Genomic DNA, 18,188 nt, shown 5'->3' on the forward strand with positions numbered 1-18,188 from the left:
TCTAAGTACGAATATCACGACATTTGCTCGTTACTCGTTTCAAAACAAATCCGAAAAATGTTCAAATTATATATATATAGTACAGTACATTTGCTTATATATCGTTAAATATTATAAACATTTATAGTTTATCTAACTCGAGGATGATGACGTACGAGAGATAAAATTTGATGATAATAGCTCACAAATGAACATTTACGCTCGTTAAAGATCCAAAATTTAACGTTCTGACGTAATTTATTGTAAATAAAAGCCAGACTAATCGTAATTATTACAAGAATACAAGTTAAATGGACATTATAAAATGTCTACATCCACTTAAACATTCATTATTTTATTAAACAAAATTAATTGATATTTTTATTTCTCTGTTTGTTGATGTCGTACATGGCTTCTGGATAATATCAAAATCACGAATTCAATAATAGGCAGATAGTTGAGATTCGTTTTCCTTTAAAAATATATATATATATATATATATATTCTACCGAACCACTATTTTGATATTCTAATCTTGGTCTTTCCGATATTTATGTCTTTATATAGACTTTATCTTTCGTGCTAAATAAAATATACGCACATCAGATATGTATCAATAGTTTATTCACCAAAATATGCTATAATATTTTGTTTTTTTTAAGACATTTTCTACTTTCAATTCGAGATATTATACAACTGATCACGGAAAATTGATCGCAAGTAAATTATTTACTGAATAATAGATGGAATATATTTATAAAAACACTATATAATATTATTTATTTCGAAAATAATTAATAAAGAAATTACAAATACTATATTAATTTTTACAGTATATTACATTTAAAATTGATTGTAAATTTGAAAAAAGTATTCAGATCTACAAGCTTAAATTTTTTTTTTTTTTGCTAGAATATATTAAAACATTTTATAATTATTTCAAATGGTAAAAAAAAAGAGAAATTTCATTTTACTGTTAATTTAAAATTTAATTAAATCTTGTAATGTATTCGTGTATTTAAATTTTATTAATTTGCATCCAAGCTAGGAAAAAAAAATAATAAAATAAAATAAAATACCGACATTTAAAATTATTAATCAGAAATAATTTTACTATTTTATATTATTAAATAAAGTTAGAAAAATATAGAAGCAAGATTAAGGAGTCAAGTTACGGTGTATAAAGATAGAATCAAATAGTCTTGGTATTAAGAATTTATTCTTGTATTTCTATATTCCACAGTCTAAATGTAAGAAAACGACCAGCTTGACATTAATACTTTATTTCAATGCTTTTCATTTCGTTTTCATACTTTGGTTTTCTTATCTACAAGACATATCGAAAGTATTTGGAAAAGTTTAGCATATGACTGAAACATGAAGTAATGGAATTTTTAAAAAATACATTTACCGAGATGCGACAAAAATCTTCGAAAGTATTTTATATATATATAATATTATTACTTTCCATAAAAATTTATTGTAACGTTGCAAGAAATCAAGATTTTATAGATCGAAATTTAAAATCTGAATTGGTAATATTTATCTTAATTATAGCATTGGAAGAAACTGTAGAATTAAATTTAGCAAAACACTGATTAAATAAACCAATTTTGTAATATTTTCGGGCTTTTAATTATCAAAAATACAAGATTAAATTTATTATACAGGGTGGATCAACAGAAGGATTGCATTTTTGAATAATTTTTGTAAAGTTTATATTCCAATAGGGCAGCATTTTAGTATGGACAATGGTTAACTGACACTATATCGATACAGTTTTCATTTGCTAATATAAATTGTACGTAGGAAACATTTCAAACACGAGAAATGCTAGGAACTTCATTATATAATGAATATGATCCAATATTAGGATGCTATTTGCAGAATGCTTATTGTCTTCTACTCTATCTTTCCAAGCAACAAATTTAATCGATTTTATTGTTCGTCTTAGATTAAATATCAGAGATTTGAATAATTTATTTGAATTTCAAATTCAGAAAAAGCTAGTCCATTGTAATTTAGAAAAGAAAATTATAATAGATTATAAGCAACGAAAATAGAAAATAATTTAGAAATATTTTATCAAATCATTTCAAATTTTTTTTTTTTTCTATCATTAAGTTAGAAAATTAAATTTATCGAAAAATTTTTCCTAAAATAGTTCTAGATTTGGAAGAGAATATTGATCAACACTTTTATATATAAAGGTAAAATTTCTCTTTAAATCGATATCGATAGGCTACTTGTTTGAATTTAGCGATTAATAATCTCTGTAGAGTTGCAATTGTTGTTTAAAATGACCATTTTGTATTGGATACAAATCTTCTATAAATAGATAAACGAGGATAATTTTACTGCATCGGGAGATTTATCAATTATAAATTGATTGAGAGCGAGCTTACACGCACCGTTTCGACTGTGACCTTGATTAATGACTGTGAAAAGTCGAATAAGATTTAGGTTTTTACGGATCAAACAAATTGATTTGTGCCGATCTGATTAAAAGATTTGTTTATTATTAAATTTAATTCTATTCGTAGAAGAAATAGAACAATCCGTCTGAAAATAGAATAAAAATGACAGAAATTTGTCTAAACCTAGTTTAGAATAAGCGTATTTATTTATTCGTATATAAATGAATACATTTGTCCTATATATATATATATATATATAACTTAAGTCTCAGTTATAACAAACATATAACTACATTAATGCAAACTGTAAAAATTTATTGAAAAGAAAACTTCAGTTAAATAAATATAAAAGTGCGGAATTGGTAATAAAATAATAATAAATCTTTTAGTGGCAATTTAAATAATTTTCTGTGTGTTTAAATATACATTCGACTCCATTTTAGCGTCTCCGATATAGCGCCATTCTTGCATAACGCCAAAAAAACACCGGAAGAGATTTTGGCGTTATGTCGGGAGTTGATTGCGATTAAACCAGTTTATTTTATATGAAAATTATGGGTGCGATTCTAGTTCAAATATTTTTATTTATATATTATTATTATATATAGTTTTTTCATTAATTGTTGAAAATCTACTGCAATATTTATCAACCGTTTTTTTAGTACTGGCACCCCAACTTAATTATTTTTTTCTTTTGACTCTCCTTCATCTTTATCAATGTAGAGTTCTTGCACTTTCTGTAATAATATACGTAAGAAATGTTTGATCCTGCTCTATATTTCGCATCAACGTGACCCACCATGCTACTGGGTGGATAAAACCAGTGGAACTAGGGGTTGGTCGCGGGTTCGTGCCTTATCAACTCACGAGCTGGCTTCTTGGAATTTTTTGGGTTTTCTTCAGGTATCTAACAAATAAATAGGACCAGTTTCCCATAGAAAGCCCGCCGGAGAGACCCTCCTCTTTGGAAGATCACCCAAGTGTTGCGTCGCCTTTTTCCATCAATCCATTTTGCGGAACCCCTAAAATGTTGTTGCGATACTCAGGTTGAAACCACTAGTCTAATGTGTTGACGACCGGATAGCCGAGTGGTTAAGGCCCGTGACTATGGGAGGCTGGTCAAAAAACAGAGGAATTTTCTGTAGGGGGTCCGTTTCGGTTATGTCGGGCCCTGTTACTCACTCCGTTGTGTGCCTTGCGATGGACTTAATAAAAGGCCTTCTTAGTACCCACAGGGCGGAATCAAATGTGTCGTAGTTATATATTTTAAATTTTGCTTATCATTAGTAAAACATACTTAATATTGTTAAAATTATATCTCAAGTAATTTATATTTTATAGTAAACTATTCGGATTAATTTATTCTCTTTCTAAGATTTCTAGGATAAACAAATTCTTAATTCCTAGCATAAATTATTTTGTTCCTACACGCGGAAGGCCGTGCTAATTATAAATTTCTGGTTTTAGACATCGTTTAACTTTTGTAAAGAAATTGAATTCAAAACAATTTTTCTTTATCATTCGAAAAATAATAAGCTCTATGAATTATGATTTCGATGTCTCTGGATAGATAAGTCTAGTAAAAACACGAAGAATAGAAAATACGGTAAACAGAAAACGTTAAAACGACACCAAGAACAGATGTTTAGGTAGCCGAAACATCGATTAATAAAGTTATTTTCTATTTTTTCTTTCAGCACTGATGATATTTTCATATATTAATTTTAAAAAGTACAAAGTTAACTTTTTTCTATTCGTCTTTCCAGACAGTAAAATATCCATTTATTCAAAAACCAATAGTTTCTGGTCTTTCGAGCTTTCATTTTGTCTTTCTTTTTAAAATATTTATGTAGAATAGTTTTTATTTTTCTTTTAATTACTCACTAGACCGTATCCTCGATATAATAAATAAAACGAATTTATTAAAATACCTTTTAAAAGTAGTAAATCTAATCTAATCCTATTACCGAATTAACACCCATAGAGAAATTCTAGTCGTTTAAAGTTGCCTAACTTAATACCGAGTCAAAGAACGAGATTTACCTCCTCTAGTTCTATACAAAACCGAAATCCTAACATAAAAAAATATATATAAAAAGAGAGGAGGATACCTCCTCACATTCCACACCAAAAGGGATATGCGGTAGTTTAAAAAAATTATACGACTGGCTTACATTTAAGAAAGAAATTCTTGAAAGAGAAAAAAAAAATTCGTAATAAAAAAAAAGTTTTGCGAAAGTAACGACAATTGAACCAAGTGTCTACAGCTCGTGGGAAAACTTATGGATAAACTCCTGCAGAGTTTTCGATATTGGCGAAGGAGGGACATTTTAGGTACAACGCGGAGAAAGATGTCACCGTCATTTTCCTGTCATAAGTGCACAGTGGAAGCTCCGATTACCCGAGTCGGATAAGGTTTCCACTGCACACCGCCCGCAGCTCGGTTTCTGTCAGACACACAGTGCATTCAGGCGAAGGGAGAGGATATAACGTGGGCGTCTGGCCAGTCCCATTTGTCTATTGTGCCGAAGAAATCGCTAACAGTTCCTTTCTCGTAATCATGGTCCAATGGCTTCCACCATATTGGGTTTAAACTTTAACTCCACTAACAGTTTTAGCAGTACTTTACAAAGCTATAATTGAAGCATCAAAAAATTAAGTTTAGAAATAGAAAAACTATATCTAAATAGCTTTACTTATCAATTTAATAATTATAAATACAATTAAATCACTAAAATAATAAATTAATATAGATTGTAATCCCACATTTACTTAATAAGATATATATTAAATAAACATAATTTAATTTGGTCGTCTTTTGAGATAGATAGCAATTGACTGTATTTAAAAATAATGATTTATTTTACGAAATAAAATATTTTTAAAAAACGACATTTATGATTTATTTAGAATTCTTATTTATTTATCCTTTAATCTGCATCTTTGGCAAATATTTATGAATTATGATATAAAAAAAGAAAGAATATGGAAATCAGCCATTTTATCTCTAATAATTCTTCATCTCATTCCAATTCTCGTGATCTGGAAGTATCTGGTAACAAATAATCATGGAATTGTTTTCAATAAATTATTTATAATTCCAAATATAAATGCATTAAAATGTAAAGAACAAGAAAACAAAATAAAACATTTATTTTAATAAATAATAATTGTATTTTTATTATTAAGAATTTAAACAGATTTCGTATACCATAATTATAATTTTTGAGATAAAAAAGGACACATATTTTTAATTTAACAAAATATAATTATATGTTTGTAATGTATACAGTACTTACACTTCTTCATAACTTAATCCAGTAATAGAAATTATGAATAAAAGACAGGAATTTGTTGCTATTCTTCCTTCTTCCGCTATTCGTATCCTCCTTTTTCCAAATTTGTGCCTAATATAATTAGCTTTAATTAGTTTCTATTCTGTTAGTCTAATAACAAATTTAGCTAAGTAATAATTAACGTAATGTAATGCCATTCATAAATTGTATCGATTATATTGGAGAAATTTCTGAAAATTTATAATAAACAAAATAAAAATCTTATGATCTAAGATCATTTTTCATATCCTATCTCGCTAATACTTAGCAGAGATATTTTATTATCCGTTCTAGATCTAATAAAAATAAAGTTATTTTAGAATTTTATCGATAAAAATTGAATTTTAACTCATTTATTTTATTCTGTAATTGAAAATAATAACAACACTCGGTTAAATTATCATTAAAGAAAAATATAATTTCAATAAATAAGAAAATTATTATTTAGAATCATTGAATGATTATTATTATGATGATTAAAACTTAAAGTAAATTTTAAAAATAAAATGGTTGATGGTTGAATTATCAGAGAATTAAAAGAAAATGTATTGAAAAAATGCATGAAATATTAATTAAAGAATATAATTAAATATATATATTTTTAATTCTAATTCTTCGGTTAATGTGAGCCTAGGTATACAAAATGGCGGCGCTTCCGGTAACCTCGATGGCAAGTGTTTTTAGAAAAGAAATGTAGATGGCGCTGATAGTAATGATGCTTTCGTATGCAAATATCCATTTATTTAGATACTTCTGTAGTAAAATCAATCGAATGCTTTCAAACTGACTTTGGGAGGAAAAATCATACAAGAAAAGTTAATCCCGAGGATATCAACGGGCGATAAATGGCAATATTTTCGGTTAAATGCGGAGATCCATAATAACTTTGAGATAATATATAAAGATGATAACAATTTCACATAATGCATCTCGTGTAATTCTTATATTGCTTAGTGTCTCGTTCTATTCTCAAAGATAGTTTATACGTATCGTCCATAATTATTTGGTGAAGGAGGAAGGGCTTTTTGTATGTTGTAACCGCAGCGAGTAAGGGCCAGAAGTAAAAGTCCAGTCTTGGATGTAAATAAAGATAACGAACAATACTAAACAATTAAGAAAGATAAAAGTAAAAATGTGCAAAATACTTAATTCCAGATGTTGATGTTTCTCCATTTTTATACAGAAAATTGCTCGTATGATTTCTCTTTATTATCTCCATGCATTTATTTATTTTTAGCAATTTTCTGTTATTTATTCACTTCAGAAACATTTACAGTGTATACAATTCTACGTTCGAGCGGAATAATTAACGATGAATTTCAAACATTTTATGGATTGTTTAATCGTATTTTACTTTTAAAATTTATTTAAATTTTTTTTTTTAAATTAAATTAATCAGTGATTGATTTTGTTTTTAACTCCATCATCAAAACAATGGCATGGTACTGATTTACATATTTCATTGACGACCTTTCGCTTTATTGAAGAATTATGCCTAAACTTGCTCTCTGTTAATGGCAAACTACTGTTGTTTTATTTTCATTTAGCAGGCTTAACCATTTCAAACTACTTTTTTTGTGAATTTGTCCCGGAGTGAAGAATAAAAAGTAATCGGACTTAATTTTATCATTTGGTTAATGTTACCTTAGGTGCCAAAATGGCGGCTCGTCTCTGATTCCAGCAAGGAAACGCACACTCTAACCTAACCTAACCTATTCTAATAATTTGGTTGCTAATAATTATGGTAATTTATTAGAATAGGTTAGGTTAGAACGTGCGTCCCACTGTTTCCTTGCTGGAATCAGAGACGAGCCGCCATCTTGGCACCTAAGATAACATTAACCTATCATTTTATTTTTCCCTAACTGTAATATTGTAGCGATTTTGAAAAAAAATACTATACATTAATATATTTATAAAAATGTGTAATTGATTTGGACGCTAAGAGATTCTACAATAGTTGACATCGAGGATTTTCTCGACGATTTAACAATATTTAGTGTTGTCCATAGAACGAAAAGAAAACTAATGGCGAAAACCCGTTATACGTCGACCTGTAAATTTTGAAGTAGCGAACCATTTAATCTTCCAGTAACCATTATCAATATACATGCGAGACAATATTTCATCAAACGAAACCACACTAGTCAAATAAATGCTTCGGGCACTTTCGCGAACAGTGAGATAATAATTAGTTTACTAATTCTTAAATGTAGTCACACGCTTAGGAATTAGCAAACTAATTACTATCCTACTGTGCGTGATTATCTGACTGCCTAATTATAGAATTGCAGTAACTTTTGGTTTTAGGACTTTCTTAATTAAGGATTGTACCAATAGTGATAAAATCGCTATTTTGACGGCTTTAATAACTCATTTAACGTCTCTTTTTTGAATTGGTTGGAGTCTACAGTAGAACTAACTGCATTTTGGGATTTCAACGTATTGTAGACTTTATGGAAAATCTCGTTGAAAAATCTTTCAGTCTAATATATATATATAAGCTTACTATTATTTTTAACAAAAGAATATTCTTTTTCAAAAACAAAATTTGGAAAGAGAATATTTATTACAATGGCAAGACACGTTGCCGTTAAATAATATTTATAACAGAAGCAATTGAAAATAATTTTATAGTATTTTTATGAATAAGATAAAATAATACCCGAAAATACCAGGCAAAATTTACCCACAGAAGAAAAGTTTTCCTAACAATTTACTTATTTATGCCAATAATTTATCTGATTATAATTTAAAATAACGAAAGGTAAACTTAAAAAATATTATTTAAAAATACAGTGTTATTGTATATTGTACGACCCTAGCCAAAACCACAATGGGCCCTCTTAGTGGCTAGAACAGAAAACGTCAAAAATGAAAAACAGGACACTTGACAATAATGGTTGGTAACTTATACTCATTACGGATGAATCGACTCGTGATGGCGTCGACCAACATGCATGGGCGTAGCCAGGAAGGGGCACGGGTGGGCACGCCCCCCCAGTTAACCTGGTGCCCCTCCCCAGAAAATTACAGCCTCTACTAGGCCCCCCATAACAAAACTCTGGCTACGCCAATGCCAACACGGATGAGGAGCAGTGAACAACGTTACGACCGGTATTATCTACGATCATTTATGAGATCTTGAAGGTTTCGAACAATTGACACTACTGGCACGTATCTGGTCGATTCAAAATAATTTTAGCTTTTGTTTCATTTCTTTGATTTTTCTTTTTATATTTAGCTTTTCCCTAAGCTTCCAGTTTAAAAATTGAATCGGATGAACTAGATGAATAATGTCTCCAACAAAAGTTTAAGCTTAAACGTAGTGATAGTTCATCTTTTCTCCATTTTAATCGAATCTAAATTTATTCGTGGGAAATGGATGATCTGTTTTCACAGAACAAAAAATCATCTAAAAAGTATTATGGTTAAGGGCTAAACATCAGTAATGCGAAATTCTGGTACTTTAGTTTACTTTATTGTAGTTGCAGAGGTTACAGATTCATTAATAACTCAAGAAATTTTATATCATAAGCAACTATTGTTCTCTTTGGATGGTTTTTTATCCATCCATCGCAACAAATGTTGAAAAACTCTGAACGATCAGTCGATATATCAAATTTTTTAGTCAAAGGGAAAATATATTGTGGGGGGAAAAATACTATTGTTTCATTATAGTTGTTGCGAAATGGGAATAAGATGATTCCATACAATCATGCCGTTCTCTTTTGTATTTTTGTTTATTTTGTCAAGAATGCCATCTTTTGACAGGATATTTGACAAACTGAGCCGTCTCTCGAGATTAGATGCCAAAACGCAGTTTAACAATAAAAAAGAAATTAGATCTATAACATTTGCGAAGGAGAATTTAAAGAAAAGGAATATTATATAAGCCTCGTCTGTCCAAAGAAAGATTCAAAACACTTACTTGTTTTGTTCCGATCGAAATGAAATCTAAGCATTTTATAACAGAACAATTGGCATCTTTCCGAAATATTTGGCGTCTCGTCACGTAAAAGTTGTAACGTTTGGTACTACACAATTCTAGTTTATTATTATTTTTTTATTGTCATAAGTTATGATCCCGCGCATCAAATCAAAAACCCGAAAAGGAACAATAGATAAAAATATCTTTCGAAGATTGCCGACGAGAACATTTCGAATAAAACAATGCCGATACTAATGATGTAAACCTTAATTATACTATACATATATATCTGTAAAGCAATAAATCTAAAGATCAAATACATTCCTTTACTGTCAATAAGGAAAGGAAATTTCGATAGAAATACAGCAGGATATAAGAAATCAAAGCAATTTCTTTCTGATGAATAAGATATTGAATTGACCATATAAAACCCACGTAAGAGGAAAGAACAAATTGACTACGCTACAAATTATTTAAGTAGGTAATTCTATTATAATTTTGCCTATTCCAATAATTTTCCAATAGCCTATTTATAATATGAAAATAAGTTTTATCTTTTGTACTGGATACGCATTTCAAAGAAGACAGTAAAATATAAATATAAAAAGTTCCGTAATGTTTCTCCCGCGTAACGTTGAAGTGTGTCTAAGTATAGAAATATAATTTTTTTCTTAATAATATCTCGAACTTTAGTTTTATAATAATTAGAATATGTTATTGGATTCAATACTCATCGTGTATTTGAATTGTATTCGATGTAATATATTTCCGTAATAATATACAATGTAATAGTATTATATACAGAATGTTTTATTTATTTTAATTATGAAATAGTTTTAGGATTTAAAAAATTTCTGAAGGATTGAAATTAAAATTTATCGATAATTCTATGTTCTGTGAGAATTGTACATTGTTTGGTGCTTCGACTTCGACGAATTTTGTGGAAAAGTTTAATTCCGTAGAATAAAGTTTCGCAGAAAATAAATACTCTTTTTAAATCTCGGGACGGCAACGGAAAAAAATGCTTGAAATTTTAAAAGGGAAAGACTTTGCTACACAATATTAAAATAAATCGGATTTGTATTCTCGGAGGAAAACAGATTCACAGGATTTAAAAAAGTATGTCTGTCTAAGTCAAAAAGATTTCTAGATTTAGCTTTTTCTTTAAAACTCTGGAATACGTGAAAAGGAATCAAATTACTATTTTATAAATTCTGAAAGTGTAAGTATTGGTATCTTTAGATTTTCATTTGATAAGTTTGATAAAGTTTTGAAGTAAAATAGTATATATATATGAGAAGCTTGAATTGTAAAGATTCGGAGAAAAGGATTGTTTTTATGACATTATATAGAATCAAATATTGCTTTAACTGTTTCTTGGCGATCGTACGGTTTTTCGGACCATCTGCAATACATATATCAATAAAAGTTACTTATAAAATTATTCAAATATTTTAAAATTTCGAAGGAGTCCCCCCTTTGGGTTGTTCTAGAACTGTATTTTTTTCTTTGAATAATAGATACCGTTTTTAGTATCAAACACTTTCCGAATGTTTTATTTTAAACTCGAATTTATCAATTCAAATCCAACAAATTAATGTTTTCCATATTTTGATTCGGACTGCTTTTAATTATCATATTACATATTTAATTTAAGAGAGATATAAATTAACAGTTTGAATTCACTATCGATACAAACTACATTTATGTTATTTTAAACCAAAGAACTGTAAAGTCTACGGCATGCATAAACAAAGAGATAATTTAAAAATAATTATGTTAACTGACTCAAAAAGGTCGCCATCCTCGATATAGGGTGACCTAGAAACGATACGATTGTTAAAGATAGACTTTTTAATCAAAAATATTTCGTTAGCAGAACATAATACACGTGTGCTTAATGCGATATTTACGTACGCAAAACAAAAAGGAATCTAATTAGGCCTAAATAATTGTTTCGAGTCTATCTACATCGACGCATTTATTAACAATAATTCCTGTCTTGGTAAGTAGCTATTTCCACCATATAAACAGTAGTTTTGACACGAAAGTAAATGTAATTATTAACAAAAATAATGACTATCCGCTATCCTGTATTATATCATCATAAACGCGTGCCTTAAACAAGTACAGTACACGCTATACTGTAGTCGAGTGTCATCTAGTGATACTTATACGAACTATCTTTTGTTTAATACTGCTTTTAGATAAAATTTAAATATTTAATCTATATAAAGTGAATTAATACATAAAATCGTTAATGGAGATAATGCATAAAGCACTTTCCTTTTTATAGGTATAAATAACATTAAAAGATATATATAAAGATATTTAAATATGGTCATTAAATTAATTATAATAAGAATATTAGTTAATAAATATAGTCCTATTTGAGATAAATATATTAATATATTCTTATATATTTATATTTTGAGTATCAAAAAGACTAAAACTATCGAGAGAAACTTGTTTTATTAAATACAATTTTCATTTGATTTTAAATGCGGGTATTATTTAAAGTTTCTAGGTGTATTATTATTTAATTGCATAATTTTATTCTAATATTATACGAAGCGCAGTGACGGTGAAGAACGGTGCCCAACATTTGTCTTTATCAATTACTAGAGTAATGGGCACTACTATTAATCAGAATCGAACAAAAAAATAAAATTTAGAGATTCAATTAGGGTGCGATTAAAAAAAATAATTTTAACATCGAGTTTAAAGCTGTATTTATTGTGTATTTAATATCTTATAATTTATAATCAGTTAACAAATTTCTTGACGTAAATGTCTTTCTTTTTGTACAAGTTAGCAACCTAACGTAAGGGTGCATGCAGTGTACGATCTGACAGATCGATTCCACAAGTTTTCGCTCGATCAGAAAAGACGATCCAGAAGTGGTGTACTTTCAAGATGGCGGCGCCAAGTATTGACTGGATGCTGCTACCTTGAAATTTCTCATATTAAATTTTTCAAATGAAAATAAAAAAATTACGGTTGAAGTTTCTCCATAAGGATGTGGAGAAACTTCAACCATAATTTCTTTGAAAATGAACTTTAAATTCCATTAAAATCATAACATGGAATTACATCTTACAAGCAGTTCTCAATGCGATTTGTTTGAGATTTTTATTTATTTATATTAATTCCAGTTAAACTGTTACATACTTTCTTTAAAGGTAAATCGTAAATTATCGTCATGAAATCTATGTCGTTACGGTTCGAAACTTCAAATAACAAAGTTCTCGTGTCGACATTTTCGGTTCGATCACGAATAGACTTATAAGAATAAATACGTATACCACTTGGTAAAGTTCACGTAGACAATACTCCCTCACCTTCGTGTACAATGATGTACTTTTCGCGACATTCCTCTCCCTTAATCTTCACACGTAATTAATGGACGGCTTCACATCTAAAACAAAATAAAATTAAATTTGTTTTGCCTTTTAATTAAAACAGGGAATGTATATGGAAAAAAGACTCTCTTAAGGCCCACAGGACGAAAGAACCAAAAAATGGGGAATCGTCACAACTCGGGAGTAACATAAAAGTGCGGGGTTAAATTATACAAATTCCACATTTAATGAAATCGTAATATGCTTGTTTTATTTGTAATTTTGAAATGGCTTCTTTTAAACAAATTTTCGTTATATTGCATCTTGAAAATCAAACGAAATATTATAAATAAGAAATACGATTTGTCTTTTAAAAGAAATGTTAAATTTTTAATTTTTATTCTGATTTTCTTTGCTTTTATTGCCACGTCCTCCATTTGTATTGACTTCTTCTTCGTCGTCGTCGATAGTTTCGTCGGAATCGGGCATAAAATCGTCGGAAAAATCTGTTATATTAGATTCCGTATCTACGGATGCAACGGCGTGTTTAGCACAATAGTCGTCTATCGTGGATGGAACCAGAACTTTATCGATTTCAGCATCCGTTTTACTGTCCGAAACTTGTTTTTTAATGATTTCCTCGTATTCCTTCTCCGATCCTTTCGATTCTTTCCATTTTCGATACATGATAGAAGCATCTACGTTAGCCGGAGAACTGATATTTGGCTCATTCAAAAGTGAAATAACACTCAATAAGATTGTTCTTACGTTTTGAGTTGGATTCCAGCGCTCGCAGGAAAGTTCTCCGCTTTGAGGATCGTCTCCCGGAGGATGAAGAATCGATATGCAGATGTTCCCGTTAGGATATACGTTTGGATGCCAAAACTTTCTAATAAAACGGATAGTCGGAGGAGCGAAAGGATAGTTGGGAGGAAATTTCATTCGTGCTTTAAAATATCCTCCTTCGTATATAGTATTGGGTGGTCCGAAAATGGCTACTTCCCATTCAGACAGAACACTTTCGTCGACTAACTTCACTACAAAACCTTCGATGGGTTCCTTTTGCAAACTTTTAAGTTCTAGCTTCAGTGCATTTAATGCACTCTGTGTCATTTGGGATGCCATTAATTAATTGCCACCGTTTACTTTATTAGTTTCTTGGTTTGACAAAAAAAATATGATTGTTTCTAACAATATAAACAATTAAATATGTGTAAACAAAGTAACCATCTCCAAAATTAATTATTAATTTATTTAAAAAGAGCTGAAAACCAGAAATTCACAATAATTGTAAATTTCATGTTTGCAGCTCTCAATTCTTTGTTAAGTCTACGTAGTTTAATTTAAAAGCTTCTACATATTTTTCATTTTAATAAAATTTGTAAAAATTATTTAAATAGTTTAAAAATGATCGTAAGAATTATACGGTTCCATCGCTACGATAACCATAAAAATAATTTTCATTAATTATGGTAAATTTATTATTAACAAAATTCGGTCTCAACGATTAAACGTGTAAAAATAACTTTAAAAATATTAACTGGATTTCTAAATATTTAATTTTCAGAGATTTAAGTGAGTAATGAAGAAGTTTGGAGTACTCGTGCACTTGACAGCTCTATCATTTACTTCTATTTACTTATTAAATTGTGAATAAGTAGATTGAACATTTATGTATTAGTATTTATGAACATTTAATCTTCAATTTCAAACTTTTATGTATTATAGAGATTCCTCCTTGGAGATTAGACTATATTCGGGTAATGTAGGAGTGTCACACGACTCTTTCCCCTTGTATACACGATTAGAATTTATCACATCTTTTTACCTGTTGATTTCTGTAGTATTAAAATTGAATATTTTTAATCTGGCATCATCGGAGTATGAGTTATTCCGGATTTTTCCTGATCATAAAATCTGGAATAACTCATAGCGCGGTAACTTTTTGTTTATATTATTCAATGGCAGTACCGTAACTAGGCAGGTGCAACGGGTGCACTCGCACAGGGCCCACTTGGAAGGGAGACCGAAATGCATGTATTTGTTTTATTAATTTCCCAAACCTAATTAGTTAAGGAGCCTAAATGCAATTTCTTGCACAGGGCACAGGAATGGCTAGTTACGACACTGTTCAATGGTACTTTCAATCATGTTTTAACGACGAATTTTATTTATTATACACGAGTATAAGGAATAATGCTAAATATTGTATTAAAAATATCCAGCAAACATATTTAACAGACATTGCAAACTCCACTGTTAATATGATATGATTTGATTTTTTCTTTGAGTGGAAAAGTTAATTAAATTTTGTTAAAATAGACCATAACGTGTTTTATGTTACTTATTTGATATTTAGAAACCGGAGAATATATAAATTTAATGAATTCTGTGAGAACCTCAACACCCATACTTGAAATCATAATTTTAATTTGCACTCGGTTAGCGTCATCTATGGGCGCTTCGTACGAAAATAAATATACGCAGCGCTGATCAAAATAAAACCTATGTAACATATAGAAATGCATGCACTGTTATTGATTAAAGATTTAAAAAATTATAAATTACACCAAATTCCTGATTATCCGTTCTTTCGGTTTATTCACGAGTGTCCATGGACAGCGTAACGAACGGGAAGTTGTATACACATCATTAGTGTAATAGTAGTAGACTTTCGAGGCCCCGTCCCTCACCAACCGGCCATCCCATTGTGGGCCAGGCCGAACCGATAATGGGCTTGCTAAGAGGCCCTTTTAGTGCCCACAGGGAGTAAAGGGTTAAATTTCATTTCGTTACGAATTTTGATAAAACAGTATAAATACTGTGGAATAGGTGATGTTTGGCAGCTGTATTATTTTGGACTCCGAATGTAAGACGCACCTCTACTTTGGACGAGTAAAAATGGACAAATGAACTTTTAAATTTCGTGTTAAGGCACTGTAGTAATAATTTCATTTTTTACAATTGTACCGAGGTAAGAAAGCCATTCGAATGAGAATATTTGTCACTAGTCAGTCAATTCGTTGTCTTGTATATCAAAAATATGTCCGTTAGAAATATTGTATCATCATAATGGAGGCCTGAAAAACATAAGGACAGGTCATAGTCACAGCCCACGATTCCTATTTTATTGTTAATTGCTTTTCGACCCGTTATTCAAAAGACACTGCCTTAGATCAAGGATGGCAAACTTGTGGCACGTCAGAATTCACTGGCCTACGTTAGATAGGCGATTTAGTTTAGTTTTTACTATTTAATAATCATTTAATTATAAATAATAAAACAGTACAATTATTCTCTTTTCCATCAGAAATATTTCAAAAACAAAATCATTGCCACGAAGTAAATCTCGTGAGTCATGACATTATTAAAAATTCAAATTAAAATCTTAAACTTAACTAAATTTAAAAAAAAACTGACATTAATATATTCCCTTTATTTTAAAAATAGCTTTTCGAACTCGACTCTGGCACGCATAAATTTTTCACAGATAAATATGAACGCTTTGACACGCAGTTTCAAAAAGGTTAGTCACCCCAGCGGTAAGTAAACATTTTCTTCTAGCTCACAATCTTATGCCAATTTTCGAAGCATTTCGCAGAATATTGGCGGTTTTATATCGTTATTTTAATACTACTAACTACTAAAAAATATATACTACAAAAGCCAGTACACTTTCTCAAATCTATTAAAAGCATTCTCCAAAATTGGATTCGAATCTGTGATCGAGAAACAATTTCTTATAACATTACCAGATTTCGATATTAAATATAATTCTGTGGCTCTTGTCAATTCATTTTGTATTTAGAAAATGCGTAGCAAATCTCCAATATTTATGCAATGGATATTTAATATATTCATATCAAATTTAAATTATCTGTTTTTCAAACAGCTGATGTAAATATAAATTTATCTTCCTAAACTTAAATTTTATTCTTACTTGTTAGTGGAAAAAACAAAATTATATCTTAATTAAAAGAAACACCTTGGAAATAGTTTTATTTCTGCTACAAAAATTAAGATTTTTTTTTATTTACAGCATTTTTTTTTTTTACTTCAGTTTCAACTATACAAAAGACTATATATATACTTTATATATATATACGATCACCACTAAATTTGTGCATTGATTGATTTTTTATGGCCATTTTTCCATTAAAACACGGAAAAGTAATTAAAATGACGATACACCGCAGAGTCTTCTTAATTCTTCGTACGTGAGCCAAAACGTCAGAGACCACGGAGCCTGAAGACAATAATATTAAAAATATTAGCAAATCAAAAAAGACAAAATATATTTTTTTTAAACTCCAATATACTTACATACTATAGTCTTTTCTTTAAAAGAAAAGACTATAGTATATAAATCAATTTTTAAACAACGATATTTTTTAGGAATCTAGTATTTCATATTTAAATAGAAATTTATCAACAGAATGATACATAGTATTATGGCAATTAAGCGGTGTTTTATGTTAATGATTAAAAAATTTATTTAAAAAATGACGTTAAAAAATATTTGATAATTAGAAGACAAATTTTGAAGTCTTCCCAATTTGTATTTTTTTTTCATGGCACAATAACACAAGATCACACAGCAGAATCTATCTTTTATTAGGATCTTTCCCTAAATACGTAAGTTACACTTTACTATTATTCTAACACCAGAGAGACCAGAAATTTTTGGTTTTCAGATAGAAAAAAGCTTTGAAACATTAACTCTGCTGTGTGATCTTATATTCCTTTAGCGTGGGAAAAAAACTGCAAAATCAAATTTATGTTTGTCTTTTAATTACGAATATTTTTAGTAAATTTCAGTCCCCGGTTTTTATTATTACAGTATACAGAATGTATCTACTTAATATTGTTATATTTCTATGAACTGGTCATAATTTGTGGAAATCATTATTTAAGTGGATGGTCCAAAAACTATTAGTAACTAGATACCTCCATGGCACTAGGTGTGTGATGTAGCAGGAAAATAAAGTGTAGAAATATTTTTAAATTTTACATTTTTTTTTATTCGACCAAATTAAATAAATAAATAATAAAATTCTATAAATACTTTCTTTGTTAAACCATTTTCATGCATAATGAAATAAAATTGTTAAATTGCTTACCTCACATTTAATATTAAAACAAAAAGTTTTTTTCATTGAATATACAAAATTAATAATAAATTCTG

At 29.2% G+C, this 18,188-nt stretch overlaps 2 protein-coding genes and 1 pseudogene across 2 annotated transcripts in view; all 3 read right to left on the minus strand.

Moving 5' to 3' along the window:
* Window positions 1–18,188, minus strand: part of scny (scrawny) — a 357,320-nt gene that overhangs the window by 264,333 nt on the left and 74,799 nt on the right. The gene's annotated exons all lie outside the window — the stretch shown is intronic.
* LOC136968497 (ubiquitin-conjugating enzyme E2 R2 pseudogene) lies at window positions 13,308–14,188 on the minus strand (annotated as a pseudogene).
* The window catches only part of Ucp4A (Uncoupling protein 4A), a 45,382-nt gene continuing 44,169 nt past the window's right edge, over window positions 16,976–18,188 (minus strand). The window contains exon 10 of the mRNA XM_067262462.1: window positions 16,976–17,249. Coding sequence (XP_067118563.1) covers window positions 17,178–17,249 — 72 coding nt within the window. The 3' untranslated portion in view covers window positions 16,976–17,177. The remainder of the gene's footprint in view (window positions 17,250–18,188) is intronic.

Source organism: Centruroides vittatus, unplaced genomic scaffold (genome assembly GCF_030686945.1).
Source record: "Centruroides vittatus isolate TY-2023 unplaced genomic scaffold, ASM3068694v2 contig_1477, whole genome shotgun sequence".
In the NCBI taxonomy this organism is placed as follows: domain Eukaryota; kingdom Metazoa; phylum Arthropoda; class Arachnida; order Scorpiones; family Buthidae; genus Centruroides; species Centruroides vittatus.